The 19,904-nt window shown below is 32.3% G+C and overlaps 3 protein-coding genes across 3 annotated transcripts; 2 read left to right on the top strand and 1 right to left on the bottom strand.

Annotated features, from left to right (window-relative positions):
* The first annotated feature begins 3,355 nt into the window (after window positions 1-3,355).
* LOC145635770 (putative peroxygenase 4) lies at window positions 3,356-6,802 on the top strand. Its single transcript, XM_081687121.1, has 7 exons — window positions 3,356-3,521; window positions 3,651-3,743; window positions 3,882-3,967; window positions 5,715-5,809; window positions 6,192-6,317; window positions 6,433-6,582; window positions 6,723-6,802. Exons 1-7 carry the CDS (start codon window positions 3,482-3,484, stop codon window positions 6,742-6,744), a joined length of 612 nt encoding a protein of 203 aa, XP_081543247.1. The 5' UTR covers window positions 3,356-3,481; the 3' UTR covers window positions 6,745-6,802.
* A 1,827-nt stretch (window positions 6,803-8,629) lies between these two features.
* On the bottom strand, window positions 8,630-11,004 carry LOC145636595 (uncharacterized). Its single transcript, XM_081688171.1, has 6 exons — window positions 10,924-11,004; window positions 9,621-10,323; window positions 9,402-9,548; window positions 9,141-9,305; window positions 8,757-8,962; window positions 8,630-8,638 (listed from the first exon to the last, which is right to left on the bottom strand). The coding sequence occupies exons 1-6, from the start codon at window positions 11,002-11,004 to the stop codon at window positions 8,630-8,632; spliced, it is 1,311 nt and encodes a 436-aa protein (XP_081544297.1).
* Window positions 11,005-13,073: 2,069 nt separating this feature from the next.
* LOC145634447 (putative peroxygenase 4) lies at window positions 13,074-19,067 on the top strand. Its single transcript, XM_081685872.1, has 6 exons — window positions 13,074-13,182; window positions 13,311-13,403; window positions 13,515-13,600; window positions 17,589-17,683; window positions 18,043-18,168; window positions 18,873-19,067. Exons 1-6 carry the CDS (start codon window positions 13,146-13,148, stop codon window positions 19,027-19,029), a joined length of 594 nt encoding a protein of 197 aa, XP_081541998.1. The 5' UTR covers window positions 13,074-13,145; the 3' UTR covers window positions 19,030-19,067.
* Window positions 19,068-19,904: the final 837 nt, after the last annotated feature.

A 19,904-nucleotide genomic window follows, 5' to 3' on the forward strand; every position in this document is an offset into this window, starting at 1 on the left:
TTGTTTTATTCAGTTTTTAGTTTTTACACCGTGTTTTTTTTTACCCAAATTATGCGCACATCTCGGTTAATCATAACGACAATTTTTAATGTCCTATTATTACACTGAGCGTTTATTTTGACATGAGGGGCTACATTTGAGGAAATTAGTTGATTAAAAAAACATCTTAATACAAAAATAATTGAGAAAAGATCTCTCATAGCCAAATTATAACAGAAGTTTAAATTTAAGAGCAAAATTGATGAGATTTTTTCTCTTCATGTTCATTTCTAACAAGAGATCTTAAAATTAAGAAAGAAAAAACTAATTAAACGCAAATAAACTTTATTTCTTCCAGCTTTCGTAGCTATCTTAGCTTGAAGTTCTAATATAATATCCGAGTCTAGTAACCGGGAGAAACCTTAATTAAGGGTTTCCGCAAGAGATTTGTGATTGTGTTGGTCACGTTGCATTTGCGTGCTTCAAACGTCAAAATAAAAGGAAAATCAATATGTCACGGCGTAGTAAAATTGAGTTTTATGGTACGTATTTTCTAATTTTTTACCATTCTTTGATTTGGGGTAGTTATGAGAGTAAGGGATTCTTTAACTGGTTAGAGCTTTTCTTCCGATTTTGGGCGAGATCATATCAATTCTCACCTCGCTCTTGTGGCTATTTAAACACACACACAACAAAAAAAAAAAAAATAAAAATTATTGATGTTGATAATAACTATTTCTTATGAATGTTACGACTTACCAAATTATTGGTCATTACTCGTGAAAATGTTGATGCACAAACAATAGCACAACGTGTTATTTCAAAAACAATTATCGATCAAATAGCTTGTATTAGAGATTTTAGCTAGTTAAACTTCCTTAGATCGAAGCTTATTTTTGTGATTTTAATTTACAACATGCAATGGGAATGGGATTTCTAACTAGAATTTGGAGAGCCAATAATATTGTGGAGCAAATGCCAATTTACATAAATGTGTGGTTGACAGGCTTAATTATTATTGTTTTAATCATTTTCATGGCTAATCCTCAAGGGTAATCCTAAATTTAACAATTCAATTAGATATGCAACATGTTTATGATGCTTAATATGATATACTTCGTATTAAAGGATTTGAATTTGAATCATGTCGGTTTAATTGGTTAATAACTTAAAATGTACGACTCCTTATCAAAGGTAATTTATACTACGTACAATTTAGTCAATATATATAGACTTAATTAAGCAATAACTTCCTTTCATAAACCCTAGATATAATTTATATAGGCCAAGTCGTTGTCGTCGTAATTAAAACATAATTATAAGTGCTTTGTAAACTAACACATAACAACCTGTTGAAGATAACCACAGTAAATAACTCTTTTATTATATGATTATACTTGTTATATTATAACTCTTGATCAATATATACAAGCCTTTAAATAGGCATATTGATAACTTCAAGTTAAGCTAATGAGTAGTTAATAGCCTAGAGATAATTACAAAACTAGCTAAAAGTTATCTACAGCTAACAAACTAATAACAAAGTGATATAATTTTGAGATATAACAACATTTAATTTGACTAAGCTAGCTAAATTGCATGATAAAAACTATTTACTTTAATAATTATCATCACCATAATGTAACTAATCTCTCCACTCGTTATACACAGTGTTTACTTGTACAGTTATACCCCATCTTTATCTTTTAATCGTTAGATTTACTTTTTGCGCTATTATTGTCTATACGTGCATTCATATGTACATACGTAAATATCTTTAATATTTGAGAACTACACATTTGAGGCGAATAAGATTCCATAATTATGATTTTCCTTTTATTGATATTTAAGAAATTAGTATGAAATACCATTTGTAATGGAAGGTATAAAAATTCTAAATGATAAAATGTAGTATAAGAGAGTATGTTTTTCCAAGCTCTATTGAGCATCATGCTAGTAATTATATTATTTCGACACTAGATCCATGTAATATTATTAGAGTTAAGCTAGACTTAAGAGTGGTGAATGAGGTAGAGGCAATTTGTCAGAGGCAGGGTTACGTTGTTTTAACTAATTGCGCTATATGGTAGCCGGGTAGGCATTAGGCAATGAAAACAAATATTTACTGAAAGAGTCATGTCTTGCTAGTTGATATTTAAATTCTTAACCATTTTCTTGTAAGTGTTTTCTTGAATATTTCTACCTTTTCATTTAACTTATAATCATCAAACTACTTAAAAATTCCTTGTTATTATATTATATATATATATATAATCTTGTGTATTGCAATTACTCTTTATATACATTTATTTTCATACTTATAACATAGTTGATGATTAACTTAGATCATTAATAACCATCATTCTGATCCTCATGTTTTTATACCGAGTAATATCGGTTGAGACTTGAGAGGGTGATAGATGTGGCATAATGGTTAAGCTAGGCTAATTGAGTGATGACGTGGCATAATAAGAAGTTAAGTAGGATGTGGCATAATGAAAAAGGGTCTACGTTTTCTCAAAAAAAAAAAAAAAAAAAAAAAAAAGAAGAGGGTCTACGTGACACATAGACATTTTTAAGAACACGTTTTTGATATATTAGTATAGAAAGATTGTTGACACCTTAATTATAAACATAAAGAAATTAGGGTCAGATACCTTAAGATCATCTTTTAATAGATTAATATACTACGTAGAAAGATTATATGTACCTATATTATTAGTATATAGGTCTGTATGTTACAACCAATTGTTTCTTTGTTCACATGCAAATACCCCATCACCCATAACGGATATGGTTTTTATCCCATCCCCCTACCACCCATCAAACCGAGACCCGTCCTCGCCCCACTGACATCCCCTTCTTAATGATACAACCAATTCTATTTCTTTGTTCACATGCAAATCCCGTGTGAAAGGAGTACCTCGAAAAACTAAATATCCTCATATGATCATATCACTTTGTATTATTATTTCCTCTAACACAAAAGTAACCGAATGAACAATTAAGTGACGTCCCATCTCAAATATACAATATCTCATCCCATAACAAAACAAAACAATAAATGCCTTATTCATGAAGAAAGAAGAAACCTCCCATTTCTAAATTCTAACAGGATCAACGACAAAAGCAACAATTGAAGGATTACTTTAGATTGAAAGCGTGGCAATCAAACTTCGCTTACAGCTCACAAAAGCAGTTATATAAACGTTACATAATGTAAAAGCAACGTGTAATTTCATACATAAAGCAAGTTTAAAAGGCATGACAGATTATTTGTTACATATACTTATATAGTTATATATATATATAAATAACATACCGTATTTCCCTCACTTTCATATATTCTTAACTTTACTAATTTATTGTTTATTTAACCACCTTTCTAAACGTTTCCTTCAATATTACTGTCTTCTTTTTGCAACTTTCAAACGACATAAATCACCATAAAACGTAGAAGAAAATAAACCACTAAATTTGCATCTAATTCTTTTGTTAAATCATGGATGCTTCAAGAGGAATTACTACTAATCAAACTGAAGGTAAGTTATTTTTCGATGTTAATTCAAACAGGAAGAAGTTTTAGAAACAGAGGGAGTACTACTGCTAATCATGCTTGTATATTTGCGGGTTTTTCATGGATTAGTAAAGTTTGTTATGTGATTATGCAGTTGAAGGAGCAGGAGATAATGTGCTTGCTAAACATGTAGCCTTCTTTGATAGGAATCATGATGGTGTTATTTATCCATGGGAAACTTTCCAAGGTTTGTTAATAATTTTCTTATATATTGGTCAAATTTACTTAAATTTTTTTGATGAATTTGAGTTGGGTTTTTGGTTAATTTAATGGGTTTTTGGTTAATTTTGTTAAAATTTAATGGGATTTATTGTTGTTGTTATAGGATTTCGTGCCATTGGAAGTGGGTTTCTGTTATCCACAGTAGCAGCCTTCTTCATCAACATGGGCCTAAGTGGCAAAACCCGCCCTGTATGTCACTATTGCATGATTTGCATCCCTTAATTATTATGTTACGTGCTACTATACGTCCGTTTACAATTTCACTAAAATAGAAACTCGGTTTTTCTGATGAGGTTTACTTCGATGCATTCCCTTGGTTTCATAATAATTAACACAATAGTATGTCATTGTTTTCTGTTTTTGTTTTACAAGTGCCATCGTTTTCTTGCTCTATGTGTTTTTTCTAGTTTTCTTTCACTTTCAATCTCACTTTCTCGATTTTATTTGTTTATACATTTTATAGAAGACATCCATTATACTACCTCCGTTAACATTTAGTTTCAACTTTGAAATATTTTATATCTCTCAAATGATACCCTAAAGTTGCAAGTAAATATTAATGGAGGTAGTATAACGAAATTTGTGTGTATAATTTGCATATTGTACAAAAAGGACACATACGGTCATACCACACATTGTTGAAGGCTTCATTGTTAATTTTTGGAATATGGATTTTTTTTTTCCTTCCAATTTTGTGGTGTGTGTGTATGCTAATAAATAGTCTTTTGCTTTCCAATATTCACCACATATTGGTTATGAGATATCTAAAATTCTAAAGACATTATTGGGTTTTTTTTGTTTAAATAATAATTAAAAAAAAGAAAAGTTAAAAATCAAATAAAAGAAGACAATATAAAGTGGGTTGATGGGCCAGGGTGGGACTGAACAATCAATACCAATTCAAGAAAAATGAACCGGATCGAGCAAGGCCTAGTGTTTTGCTAATCTTTACAAAGTTGTGTAGTGTGTATTCTTCTGGAAATCAATATGGTCCACAAATAATTGGGGAAACAGAAAAAAGAAAGTAATGAAAGCATTTCATAAAAGTACAGAACAAATTAGCTTTATATGCATGTGTTGCATACTTGCATGTGAATATAGAAGATGAGATAAATTCACATAAAATAAGATAAGATAAGTTCAGGACAAATAAGTTCAGATTAATTGTGATAAGAGTTAATCAGGGCTACTCAAGTTTAATTTATAACTATAATAAGTTCTACTTCGTAGTTAATAAGGGCTAATAAGTTCAGCAAAGTTAAGAGAAGATCAGATAATTTCAAATAAGACATCAAATTAATTATTTTTCAATTAATTTAAATTCATCAATCACTTGTTTTCTTTTACTTACAAGACAACAACAAGACAAGCATTTTTAGTTGGTGAGTAGGGAAGGTTATTGCATGACCTTATCAAATTAATTCTAACACATTTTTTAGGGTTGTATATAGGCTTTAAACTCTTTCTTTTTTTTTTTTTTTTTTTTTTTTTTTTTTTTTTTTTTTTTTAAAGTGACTAAAACGGTACTTGTATTATTTACAAATCAATGGTTATTGGCATTTGATTTACACGAGGTCCATGACTCCATGAGTATTATTTATGGGTATGTATGCAACAAACTAAAGCCCGCTTTACGACTTGCATAATGTATATCCAAGCAATTTTGCAAAAATAAGTATTTATCGCGTATTATTGAGACAAGGGTCCCTAAGTACCATTTATACACTTGTAAAATGAAAAAAATAAAAAATAAAATTGCATTTTAATCTATTAAGCTAGGAGAGTTTCCATCTATGAATACTTGCAAAATGAGACTAAAATTTATATGAAACATATTAGCATGCAATGGTTTTATTTTTCACATGTTAAACACTACAAATTTCAAGAAAATAAAATTTGACATCTGATTTTATTTGTATTTTTGGCGTGAATATAGGGGAAATTTCCTAATTTGCTCTTCCCAATAGAGATAAAGAATATCACCAAAGCCAAACATGGGAGTGATACCGATGTCTACGACACACAAGGAAGGTATGTTGTTAACTTTAACTTAACTTCTACGTTTGTCTTTCATGAACCTTAGCTTATTCACCATCCAATGAAGACTAAACTACATTTGTTATCTTTGAGTTACGACGAAACCTTATCATGAAATTTGTTTCTAATCAACATATATATTGATTTAATATTGTAATTGATCTTGACCTTAACATTACCCGTTGAGTGACATTCAAATTTACAGTAAGTAGTATTACGTTTATCACTTTCATTAAAGGGGCGCATGGTAGAATATGGTAAAGGCAAACGTGTAACATTGAAATGATCAAACAAAAGGAACATTTAAATGTGTCATACCTTTCTTATGCTAGCTAAGTTTTGTACTTATGATCATTTAATTTTTTGTAATGGAAAGGTTTGTAGAATCGAAGTTTGAAGATATCTTTAAGCAGCATGCTCATACATGTGCGAATGCTCTTACTTCTGATGAACTTAATGAAATGCTCAAGGCAAACAGAGAACCTAAAGATTATGGAGGATGGTTAGCAACACTCACTTTCGTAAATTTAATTTCATATTAATGTGCATATGTATCAACATATGTTAAATGGTTCAAACTAGATATATAATTGTCGAATTCTTTCTTTTTTTCACAGGATTGCTGCCTATTCTGAATGGAAGATTCTATATTATCTGTGCAAGGACAAGAATGGTTATTTGCCAAAACAAACCATTCGAGGAGTGTACGATGGAAGCTTATTCGAGCAGATGGAGAAGGATGCACAATCTAAGAAACACAAACAAGGGTAAACTTTCAAGAAGCTAGTTGGAATTATTGAAGCATATATATATATACGTATTATGTGATTCAAATATATCAATTGTAAAGTATTTTAAACTAGTAAATAATTCTGATTATTTTCCTTCCTTTTCTTCTCTTCTCAAGTGTTCATGGAGGAGATAAATAAGTTAATTGCAGTTGATCTTCACTGTCAGCATCAAATCGTTGTTGTGGCTATATATGTATCTAATAGACTAATAGTTGGGTTTGAATCTATACATTGTTGTTCATTGTAGTGATTGTGTGATGTTGATTGTAATTTTATGTACATTACAAGGATGTATTATGTCACATATTTGTGTTTGTGTGTGTCGGGGGTGAATATTACTACCAATCTAGTCTTGGTCTCGTGATAGGAATGTGAGCTTGTAAATTTTAAGGTCACGAGTTTAATTTCTACTAGACTTTGGGAAAGAAACGGTATTTTCTTTCCTATGTCATCTACTCTTTAAGCTAGATGTACTATTGGTTTTGATTTGTAGCACCTTACAATTGGGCCTATGGCCAAATTTGATTGATTTTCATATGATGTGTTTAATTTAGGTAAATTTTCAAAATATTATCACGCGTTACCATTAAGTTTTAAATAAGTATTTCCTATGATTAATTAATTACTTACTTGTTTGTTATGCGTTTTCACTCTACGCCTGCTAAATTATTTATGAGAGAATAGCTTTTGTATTTGTTAGAGATATCGGAAAATATATGTGACAGTATTGCTTGATTATTATTCATCAATAGGTTGAGTATTTATACAAAACCTACGCTCATAAGATAGGAAACAATATTCCTAAAAGATATACCATATATCCTAATGATATATTATCAAAATAATATCTTAACATAAATATCCTAAATATATTATTCTCTTAAATGATATATACGGAAAATATATCACACATATATTTTCCGATATCTCTAACACCCTCCCTCAATCGTAACGGCAGTAACACGAACGTTGCGATTGGAAATTCTTCACTTTGTTAAAGCCGAGATGCACACTCTTGTGATGTCGCCTTCAATTTTTGTCTCTTCTTTTCAACGATGAGAACGTTCATCTTTTCGAACTCATCACTCATCAATCAAACAGGAACGTCATTCTTTTCGAACATGCAAATATAAATTTTTTTTGGTTTTTCCAGAGCAAAACCGAGCTCCAATCAAATATTGGTTTGTCAGAGTAAACCACACTCAAATTTCTTATTGGTCTTTTAGAGTAAACCACACTCAAATTTCTTATTGGTCTTTCAGAGTAAACCACACTCAAATCCAAAGAAGCAAAATTATGCTCTAATCAACTCACAAACCTCGTCTCACGGTACAAGGAGAACCAAATATATCTTGTCTCACGACACAAGAGAGCCGATTTTTTTTTTTTTTTTCATCTTTGAGAGTCAAAGACACACCAACAACTTTATTTTAATCTCAATGCTTAGAAAAGCCATGCATGATGTAATGTATACATCAAGTAATCAACTCAAACTCTGCACGAACACTAACTTGCACAACGGAATAAACTAAAAAAAAAAAAAAATTGGTAATTTTTGCTAAAGGATCATCCCACCGGTGGGTTTAATTTCTAACCCACCGGTAGGGGGAAAATTTTTTATGAACGGTCCCAAGATTTAACCTGCTCTTGATACCATGCTAAAATATAGAGAGAATTTGATAAATTGAATAAACTCAATCACTTGAATTACAATCATGATGGCCATGGCCAATAAATAATACATCGTTCCCAAACCCGATAGAATTAGGAAATAGTCAAAGATATCAAAAAGATATTATGCTAGGCATAAAATATATACTAAGCATAAAATATGGAAACTAAATATATCCTAATAATTTCCCAAAATATATCCAAAATATATCCTCCAATACCCCCCCTCAAGTTGGAGCATGAGGATTGTAAATGCCCAACTTGGAAAGAAGGTGATCAAACTGAGACTTCCCTAGCGCCTTAGTGAAAATATCTGCAAGTTGCTCCTTAGTGGAGACATAGGAAGGAGCAATTAAGCCCTCTGTAATAGCATCACGAACAATGTGACAATCAATCTCAATGTGTTTTGTACGTTCATGAAAAACTGGATTTCGAGCTATATGTAAAGCATATTGATTATCACAAAACAACTTGATCACCTTAGGGTGTTGGACACCCAAACTCAAAAGCAATGCCTTCAACCATTTCAACTCATGTGTGGTTGAAGCCATGCACCGATACTCAGCCTCGGAAGAAGAGAAAGATACCGTGGGTTGCTTCTTGGTTTTCCACGAAATAGGAGATTTACCAAGAAAAACTAGCCAACCAGTCAACGAACGACGGGTAAGAGGACACGCCGCCCAATCTGAATCACACCAACCCTGCAAAGTCAGGTCACTATCTGCACTTAACAAAATACCCTGTCCTGGAGTACCCTTTCAAAGCTGTAGTGAGCTTTGCAAACCAACATCTCGGAGCTTGTTTCAACCCATACAAAGACTTTCTCAAACGACACACCAAACTCGAATCCGAGCTCTCAAAACCTGGAGGTAATTTCATGTACACCTTTTCTTCAAGATCACCATGTAAGAAAGCATTATGAACATCCATCTGTTGAATCTCCCAGTTTTTTGAAACTGCTATAGCAAGAAAAGCGCGAACAGTAGTCATTTTTGCAACCGGAGCAAAGGTCTCACCATAATCAATACCTTCTCTTTGATGATTACCAAAAACAACCAAACGTGACTTGAGACGTTCAATATCACCATTAGACAAAAATTTCGTCTTATACACCCAATGACAACCTAGTGCTTTCTTGCCGGGAGGAAGATGCTCCAATGTCCAAGTTCCATTATCTTCCAATGCCCTTATTTCTTCTTTCATAGAACGTCGCCAACCTTCGGATTTCATTGCTTCTTTAAAGGATTTTGGATCCTTTCCCAAAACAACGGCTGCAAGAAATTTGCGATAATTCACAGAAAACATGTCACAATTTATATAGTGTGCTAGAGGGTAAGGCGTACCTGAAGGAGGGATTGGAGACGGAGTGGACGGAGACGGATTTTTAGCAAAAACTAAGTGAGTCACATAATCACGATGACGGACATTGGGAATTTTTTCACGGAACCCCCTACCTAAGGGTTCTACACTCGATCGGTGGTCACTCGACCCATCGCCCGATGAAAATCCATCGGGGAAGGCAGAACTAACGGGCTGCTGCTGGGAAGCCGACCCCGCGCCCGCAACCTCACCTCCCGCGCCCGCGGCTTCACCGCCCGCGCCCGCGGCATCTTCCTGCGGGGAGACAGGCTGCTGGGCAGCAGACTCCGCGGCCTGCCTGCGAGATGGCCCCTGCTGCCGCGGGTAGGCTGCGGCATGGTCTGTCTCGGGCTGCTGCGTGTGTTGGACAATATTTTCGACACTCGTGGCAGCTTGTTCATTGATCTGTAAAATGCTCTCGTCTCCCATAACTACCTCATTATCATCAAACACCTCATACTCCATGAAATCCGTATGAACATCATTATTTTGATCAAAATTCGTGGACTCTATATTCACAACTTCCGGACTACAAAAAGGAAACACTTCCTCAACAAATTTCACATCACGTGACACAAAAAAAACTTTTGACTCAAGGTCATACAATCTCCATCCTTTCTTCCCAAAGGGATATCCCACAAAAATACATTTCCTACTTCGACTTGCAAATTTGTCCCCATTTGTTTTCTGATTATGAGCAAAGCACAAACATCCAAAAGTACGAAGGGCATCGAATAAGGGAGGTTTATGGAACAAAATTTCAAATGGAGTTTTATTTTGTAACAAGGGAGTGGGTGTACGATTAATTAGGTGAGCAGCGGCAAGAACACATTCCCCCCAAAAATAAATAGGCAAATTGGCTTGAAACCTTAAAGCTCTCCCAACTTCAAGAATGTGTTTGTGTTTTCTCTCAACTCTCCCATTCTGTTGTGGAGTCCCCACACAAGAGGTTTGAAAAATAATTCCAGTAGCACTAAAATAATCATGCAAACAATTAAATTCAGTGCCATTGTCACTTTGCACAACCTTAATGGTTTGAGAAAATTGTCTATCAACCATAGCAACAAATGCTAAAAACATTCGAAAAACCTCAGTTTTATCAACCAATAAGTAAATCCAAACAGCTCGGGAATAATCATCAACAATAGTTAAAAAATAACGAGCTCCACACGAAGAAACATGTCGATACGGACCCCACAAATCACAATGTATTTTCTCAAAAATCCTAGAAGCTCTACTATCACTCAAAGGAAATTTATCTCTAGGATGTTTAGCACGCATACATACCTCACACCCTTTAGAAAGATTATGTTTATTGCCACTAGCATGAGGAAGTAACTTAACCACTTTTTCTGAGGGATGACCCATTCGACGATGCCACAACTCCAAGGTCGTCCTTGCTTCACCCACATCAACGTGATTCACCGAATCTGAATTGCTAAAATAGAATAATCCGTCTCTCCTAACTCCCGTTCCAATCAGCTCCTTCGTTTGTTCTAACAACACCACAAAGTCTCAAATTAGAGTTTCCGGATAGTTTCATATTGACGATGAAACTACGTTAGCATTTAAGATGCACGTCAACAAGACCTACGTTCATGGAGGATAAGCAAGAGATATAACAAAAGGTGATATAACACTTTCCATCTCATACAAAATCTCTCAAGGAGTACCATAACGACTTGCATTGGCTGGGCTAATCAATCAATATTTAGCATTTCTAGTTGTCCACCCAACGGTTCCTTATGTAACATAAGGAAACCCTAAAAAAAATCCTAAATTATTCCCTAAGTATATTCAAATAGCTGTCAAAGAAAAGATATAATTTTAGAAAATATCCCATAAATTATCCTAAAAGAATCAAACTACCAAGCTATAGCTCGGAAGCTAGCTCAAGCATGCCACAAGTCCTCATAGGGCCGAGCTATAGCTTGCTTGTCGCAATTTTCCAACTTCGTCAGGTTTTGTACGTAAAACAACCATAACTTTCTCGTTTCTTATTGGAATTGGGCATATTACCTATCGTAGGAAAGATCTTGAAACAAGCTATCACCTCCAACTTAAATCACCTCAAGATCACTTTGTATTGAGAGATACGAGCGTTGAAGTTAACCCTTTGCCATTGCACTAGATTTCAAGTCAACAATTAACAAGTATAATGTTTTGTTTCTCTTTAAGTTCTCTTTTTGATAACTAGCGTTTCAGTACTCAGTAGGTCACCCACTAGACACAATTCTTGAATATCATACCCAAAAGTATAGCTTAAGATAGTTTTAATTGAACCATGGACCAGCCAATGCATTTTAATTTGTCATTGATCTTATTGAGATTTATTTATAATTATATTTATTTTGTAATGAGGTGCTTTGTATTAGGAATAATCTACTTATATCTGCATTAAAGCATGTTAATTATTCTAAAATAAACTAATTTGGTTGATAATGCCATGCCATTTTGCCAACTTGAACGTTGAATAATAGTGAGTGTAGTGACATTAGTACGCACGTTGTTACTTTTTATCTGTTTAGTTCAAAAGCTGTTGTTGTGAGTTGTATCAAAGGTTTAAGAATCTCCAAAATTATTCCAACGACCCACTTATATAAAACAATTGAACTCGTGTTTACTTGTTCGAATCATACTTTATTTTCATACCCTAATCAGTTCAGTTCAGTTCAGCTCAGCTCTTAATTTTCCTCTCTCATAAAATATTCATTTCAGCTCATTTCAGTTCAGTTCAGTTCAGCTCCAATCAGTTCAGTTCAGTGCAACTCAGTTCAGTAAATGTGAACAGACCCTTAGTATTTTAAAAACACAAACCACAAATTTTTCATATGACACATGTCATCACAAGTCGCTCATTACCCCATATGCCACATGTAACCTTCCTTAATATTTGTGTTTAAGTCTTTATGCATTATATAACTTGCAAATTCAAGTAAGAAAATGAAATGTTTCATTTCCACCATAATTAGTACACATTACATAAACATTATTACATATGAATTATAATAAAAACGTCTTCTCCTAGACTAAAAATGTAACTTAAACTAATATATCGTTTCATATTCCACAATATAGTCAATATTCATGTGTATAAGGACATACGGTATACCTAACCAAATTCCTTTGTCTTGTTTCACAGTTCTACTCTAACCTTTTTTTTTTTTTTTTTAAAGTTTTAATAATGAAACAACTACGGAGTACTTTGTATATTATATATCAAAAGTTTCAACTTTTGAAAAGCATACCTCTATGTGAAAATAATTAACCCGGCCAAAAGGCTAGTTAAAATAATAAAATATGAGAAATTTTCTACTGATATGATGAGTTTTATCAGGTTACTTTTTATATACAAAGTACGATTAACAAGTATTAAATCAAGAACCAACTAATTAACATTGCCATAAGTATTGCCTTTTCTCATTAGCAAACTCTCCTACAATTCTCTTCCAACGTTTCCGGCCTCCATTACCAAAGTATTAGAGCAAGCATCTAATTACTTGGATAACATGGATGTTACAAATGGATTTAATAATCAAAATAAAGGTATGTATATGTTCGTTTCAAATAAATATAATTACTACTAATCATACTTAACTAATGCTTTTTTCTTACGAGTTTTTTTTTTTTTTTTTTTTTTTTAATAATTAAATTTCATTATATTGATAATGAAGTTGAAGGAACAGGAGAAAATGTGCTTGCTAAACATGTAGCATTCTTTGATAGGAATCATGATGGTGTTATTTATCCATGGGAAACTTTCCAAGGTTAAATTTTGATTAACTTTGCTTAATTTTGGTGAATTTGAGTTGGATTTTTGGTTACCTTAAATAGGGTTTTGGTATAATTAGTGTTAAAATGAATGAAATTTGTTGTAGGATTTCGTGCCATTGGAAGTGGTCTTCTGTTATCCACCATTGCAGCCTTCTTCATCAACATGGGCCTCAGTAGAAAAACTCGCTCGGTATGTCTGTTGCATACTTGCATTGCATCCCATAATTATGATTTTACGTGGTTTCTATTTCGCAAAATTTATTTACGCTCGTGTCCATCATCTAGGGGTGTATCCGATTATGATTGTTATGTAGAATGGATAATCTTTTTTCGAATAAAATGTGAATATTAGTATGTTTCATACTGGAGTTAACTATTAATGAAAAATTGTGAATTAAAGATGGCATATCATATCATATCACTAATAAATAAAGCCGGTCTTACAACCAAGTTACAAGACAACAATACTGGACATTTAAGTTTTTCGTCAAATAGGATCTAAATAATTTAATCATAACTTTAAATAAAAAATTAATAACTCAGTTCTATATCCATTATAAAATTCGTTTTAAAAAGTTCTTTGAAATAAGATCCATTTATAACATACATAGTGGAGGTTTTGTGTGAATCTGTTTCACGTGAGTCCGGTTTATAATCATACTCCCATCCCATCCCCTAACCACTGTCACTACCCAGCCCTTGCCGGCGACCCTCTCCCTCCCAAGTCCCAACCCCTGGTGCCGGCGACCCTCCCCTACCTTTTTTGGCTTTTCAAACTTATCGTCACTCTAAATTCTAAAACAGAACATTTGAAGTTACCCCAGAAAAGCTTGGATTATCTCAAACCCGCATTAGGACCTATTCACATTTACTTAATTTTAGTTCAGTTCAGTTCAGCTCTAATTAGTTCAGTTCAATTCAGTTCAGCTCAAACCAGTTCAGTTCAGTTCCTAATTTCCCTCTCATAAAATATTCATTTCATTTCAGTTCAGTTCAATTCAGTTCAGTTCAGCTCCAATCAGTTCAGTTCAATTCAGCTCAGTTCAGTAAATGTGAACAGACCCTTACTCTCTAAATTCAATAAGATTTCAAGAACCCTAATTCTTCGTGTTCTTCATTCATCAATTTCTCATAATTTAATCAAAATGACAACCTCCTACAATCATAAAGGCGAATCAAACGATTATGAAGAAACCCAATTCACAGACCCCCAACTTTCTCTCTCTTGTCTTCCGAATCTTACATGGTGTGTTATGTCATCGTAAAAATCGTCAGCGTGCAATACTACACCAGACAAATTAGAGGCCGAGAAATGGAGGGTCTGTTCTTTGGCAACAACGAACTAACCTAATGTATATTTAACCTAATATTTGATATATATATATACCTAATTTCTGACAATTATAATATAATTTCTGATATTTATAATCTAATATCTGACCATTATAATCAAATTTCTGACAATTAAAACCTAATATCTAACAATTATAATATAATATCTGACCATTATTATCTAATTTCTAACACTTAAAATCTAATATCTAACTATTATTATCTAATTTCTGACAATTTTTTTTCTCCTCATTTTATTTTTTTCCCCTATTTGTATGATCGGACTCACGTGAGTCTCTTCTACACAATACTTTGTGTATATACGTAAAAGTAGTAAAAATAAGTTTTAATCGATAAAAATACTTTTAGTTTAATTTATAAGTATGATATCGTATGTCTAAATATCCTGCATTTATCTAAAGAGATTATATGGCCTTATTTAACATTCAAGCCAAAAGGTTTATCCTAAAATTCAATAACAATCCGAACATTGCTCATAACACAAAACTAATATAAATATATAGACGAGATTTAATTTCAAGTCTATCTCAGAACTTTAGCTAACTAAGCTAAGTACTGTAACTAATCATAGACTTTTGGACATAAACAACCATTCGCTTTAATAAAGTTTCCCGAACATGAATACATGATAGTTAGACACAATCTTGGGTAGGCTGATGGGCCCAGTGGAATAAAATAGTCCAATAATAAAATTGAATATTCGGGCCAGTACAATCTTGGGTAAGCTAATGGGTTAGTGTTTAACCACTTCACTAAAAAAAAAAAAAAAAAACGTGTGCAATTAAAACCCCATTTGGTGAGTTGTATGATTTGTATTAAGCAATTTTGCAAAGTACGTATAAAAAAAAATTAATTAAGGTATATGTAGTTGCGGAACTAGAAATTTTACATTAAGGGGGGTCCAGATTAAATATAATTGAATGAAAAAAAAAAAAGCTAAATACTACCAAAATAAATAATGGATTTTTTGTTTAATTTAATTTTAAGACAACAACTTAATAGGATCCAAAATAAAATCTCACATCTTAACCAACTTAGCTATGGAGAATTTATATCTTACTATGATATATAATTAATTCTTAAATCAAATCAAGGGGGTGGCCAGTGGCGGATCTTGAAACTCTTTCTATCAGGGGCCAAATTTTTATAGTATTAATGTAAGTATGTAATGTAACTATGTAAATTCCATAACAACAATCAAACAAATGACAAAATTACACTAATTGATATAGAACATGACTCAACTTAAATTATTGACATAAAATTGTCTGCATTTTTAAATTAATTTGAGAATGGACACTACGGACACCAATGACATGAATTTAATAAAAAAAAAAAAAAAAAGTTAATGATGTTATTAAAATGATTTTTTATTATCAAATTTGTGTCGTTAATTGTCTTTAGTATATCACTGATATTAATTCAATGAGTGTTTTTAACTACTCCCTTCGTTTTTTTATTTGCATTAATTCCCTTTTATGGGTGTTTTTTTTTTAAATGCATCACTTTTATATTTGGTAACTTTATACTATATTTTATCATTTCTCTCTTACTTCAAATCTCATTCAAATTATTTTATCATTTATCTCTCTTCATGGTCTCCACTTAAATAATAAAAAATATTTATCCCCTCTCAAATATTTTTTTCTTTATATTAGTCTCCTAAAACTCCGTGCAATCCCAAGTGATGCAAATAAAAAAACAGAGGGAGCACCTATCAAGTTAATGTCAATCTGTTTATGATGAAATTTCATGTTAATGGTTATAGTTCGATCTTAGTTCATGAGTGTAAATCTTACGGAGTAGAGTTGTGTAATTAACATTTGCCATACTATAAAAAATGAGAAACACAATGTCACAATATCATTATCTAGCTTGCCAAAGTAAGACTTGTAGACTGTAGGCCTTTTAATAATTAGAAATCATCAATTAAAACTCTAAGAAATTTATATTTTAAATATGCACATTCAAATTGATTTATAAAATACAAAATAATTTTTCACGTCCTTATTAGAGCTTAGTGTTGTCACATATCTTTTATTCTTATCCTCTTTGATAGCTTAGTTTAAGTTTAGCAAATATTTATACAAAATATGGTCAACTCAAATTTTTTTCACAAAAGGTCCGCCTCTGGGGGTGGCCATGGCTTACCCTAACCCCCTTAGGTGTACGTATGCATTTTATATTGTCAATTAGTATGTGATCCGAGTGATGCTTGGTTTGCTAGTTTGTATTATTTAATTTGATGATTAGTATGTGGTCCGAGTGATGCTTGGTTCGACTGTTTATATAGCTAGTGTGTGGTGGTCAAGGCGTTTTTTTGGATGTCACTGTTTTGTGTTGTTTTTTTTTTTTAATGTCTCATGTGTATTTATCTTCTAATCTTGTGAAACATAAATAAATTATATAACCTCTAATTTACTTAATAATAAAAGGAATGTATAATGTTATGTAAATTTAAAACATTAATAAAAGTTGGTAGAGATGGTAAATGTATGACCTTTATGTGTTTGAGGTTACGAGTTCAAATCTAATTTAATGCATAATTTATTTTGTTAAATGAAGTGGCAATCTTATGTAGTGTATATACTTTGGATAATGTCGTGACATTGGGACATGACGCATATACTTTGAAGAGTGCAACATGACACCCTTCCTTTGAAGGGAACGAGTTTTATTAATACAACGTATATAGTACTCCGTATATGTTAAAGCTCCTATAATATAGTGCACGTTTCAAATATATATCTTGACATTTTATTTTCTATGAATTGTTGGGAATGATAAATTTTGGGACTAAGACTTTGTTGTTGTGGTTAATACAGGGTAAATTTTCTTCTTTGCTCTTCCCTATAGAGATAGAGAACATAGCCAAAGCCAAACATGGGAGTGCTTCCGGTGTCTATGACTCACAAGGAAGGTAACGAGTGTTTTTCATGACCTTATTGCCTTTATTGTGACTTATGCAAGAAACTAAGGGTCTGTTTTGATTGACTGAACTGAGTAGAACTGAACTGAACCGAGGGCCTGTTCTCTTCAGCTTATTTTCAGTTCAGTTCTTAATTTCCTTCTCTCATAAAATATTTAGTTTAATTCAGTCAATCAGAACAGACCCTAAAATGTGTCATCCCTTTTTTATATAACAAATACGAAGTACAAATACATTTTGTGTTTGCGCTTATGATCCTTTAATGTGTCATCCCTTTTTTATATAACAAATATAAAGTAGAAATACATTTTGTGTTTGCGCTTATGATCCTTTTATTTATTTAACTAAAGGTTTGTAGAGTCGAAGTTTGAAGATATCTTTAAGAAGCATGCTTGCACAAATTCGAATGCTCTCACTTCCGAAGAACTTAGTAAAATGCTCAAGGCAAATAGAGAACCAAAGGACTTTGGAGGATGGTTAGCAACAACTTCTTTTATTTCATATACTAGTTCAAAACCCGTGCTATGCACGGTTTTACAATAATATTTTACTATTTGTTTATTAGAAACTGTACAAAACAAATCATTAGAAGTACAAAAAAAAAAAAAAAAAAAAAAAACGTAGTATAAAAAAGTACAATAAACATTGTGATATACCATAAGATTAATCTCATTGTGAGACGGAAGAATTAATTAGATTTTAGTATTCGTAATATGAAAGCTACTCTTTTCTTAATAAAAAAAATTTACTAATTATTCATGTTATTTTGGTTGATAACCAAAAAAAAAAAAAAACTCTTTGATGATATCCTAATAGTACTCGTATTTTATAATTTTACCTAACATTCATTCAATACCACTATATTTTTTAATTTTATTTAAATTATTATTGTTGGATATCACTCCCTAAATATAAGGCAAAAACTTCTCCTTTAGATTTAGTAACAAACTTATATCAATAAAAATAAAAATAAAAATAAAATAAAATAAAAAAAAGAAAAAAGTAACAAAATATTTTGGCAGGAAAATTTTTTATATGGTGATGACACGTGTACTTAGGGGATAACTACGGGGATTACTTTAGTATATAAGTATAGATAGATATGTACATATCGACTTATGTTTTATCGTTCAAACTAGATAATTAATTATTGTTGTGTTCTATCAATTTTTATTATAAGGATTGGAGCCTATTCGGAATGGAAAATTATATACTATCTTTGCAAGGATAAGAATGGCTTCTTGCAAAAAGATACGCTTCGAGGAGCATATGATGGAAGCTTATTTGAGAAGATGGAGATGGAGGCTAAGAGACGTCAAGGTCATAAACAAGGGTAATATTTCAAAGAAGCTACTTGGGAATATATCTACATTGTGTGTGATTCAAATGTATGAAATGTAAAGCATTTTCAATTAGTTAATATGGGCCGACCAACCGGCCGGAAGGATTATATCACCAAATCTAATCTCACTTTTTCGAGCTTGTGATTTTGAGGTTACATGTTTGATATTGTGTTGTGCTTTGTGAAATGGAGCGATATTTTTTTTTTCATAAGTCCGCTTTTAAGCTAGACTAGACTATCAATTTTGATTTGCCTAGGTGTCCTTGCATTTGGGCGTAGGGACATTTGCATGAAATAATTATGTTGGTGTCTAATTTAGGTACATTTTCAAAATAAAAATATTTCAAAATCATTAAAATCTAAACAACTTCTTTGTATTTGTGTTTCTCATTTTCCGTTTTCATGTAATCCAAACAACTACAGTAATATATTATTATAAAAAAAAATAGGCAGTAATGTATTATTATAAAAAAAATTAGGCAAAATTCTTTAGTACTCCGTGTATCTAGGGATGTCAGTGGAGCGGGGATGGGTCTCGGTTTGACAGGTGGTGGGGCGGGATGGGGATAAAAACCATACCCGCCATGGGTGATGGGGCGGGGGTGGATTTTAAGTTGTACCCACCCCATCCCTGCCCCGCCCCGCCCCGCCCCATCCCCACCTCATGCCCACATCTATATATCTTTTAAAGCAAAATTACATACTTTTATTCTATTTATAAAATAATTACATGAAATACAATATTAATTATAATACTTTGTACGACACTTATATTATAACACAAAAATGTGTATAGAATGTTTTATTTTATAATTCGTATTAATTATGTAAGATTGTGTATTTGAGGTACGGATATTGGGTGGGGATTAG

The sequence above is a fragment of the Chenopodium album genome, chromosome 6 (assembly GCF_948465745.1).
Source record: "Chenopodium album chromosome 6, dcCheAlbu1.1, whole genome shotgun sequence".
Classification (NCBI taxonomy): Eukaryota; Viridiplantae; Streptophyta; class Magnoliopsida; order Caryophyllales; family Amaranthaceae; genus Chenopodium; species Chenopodium album.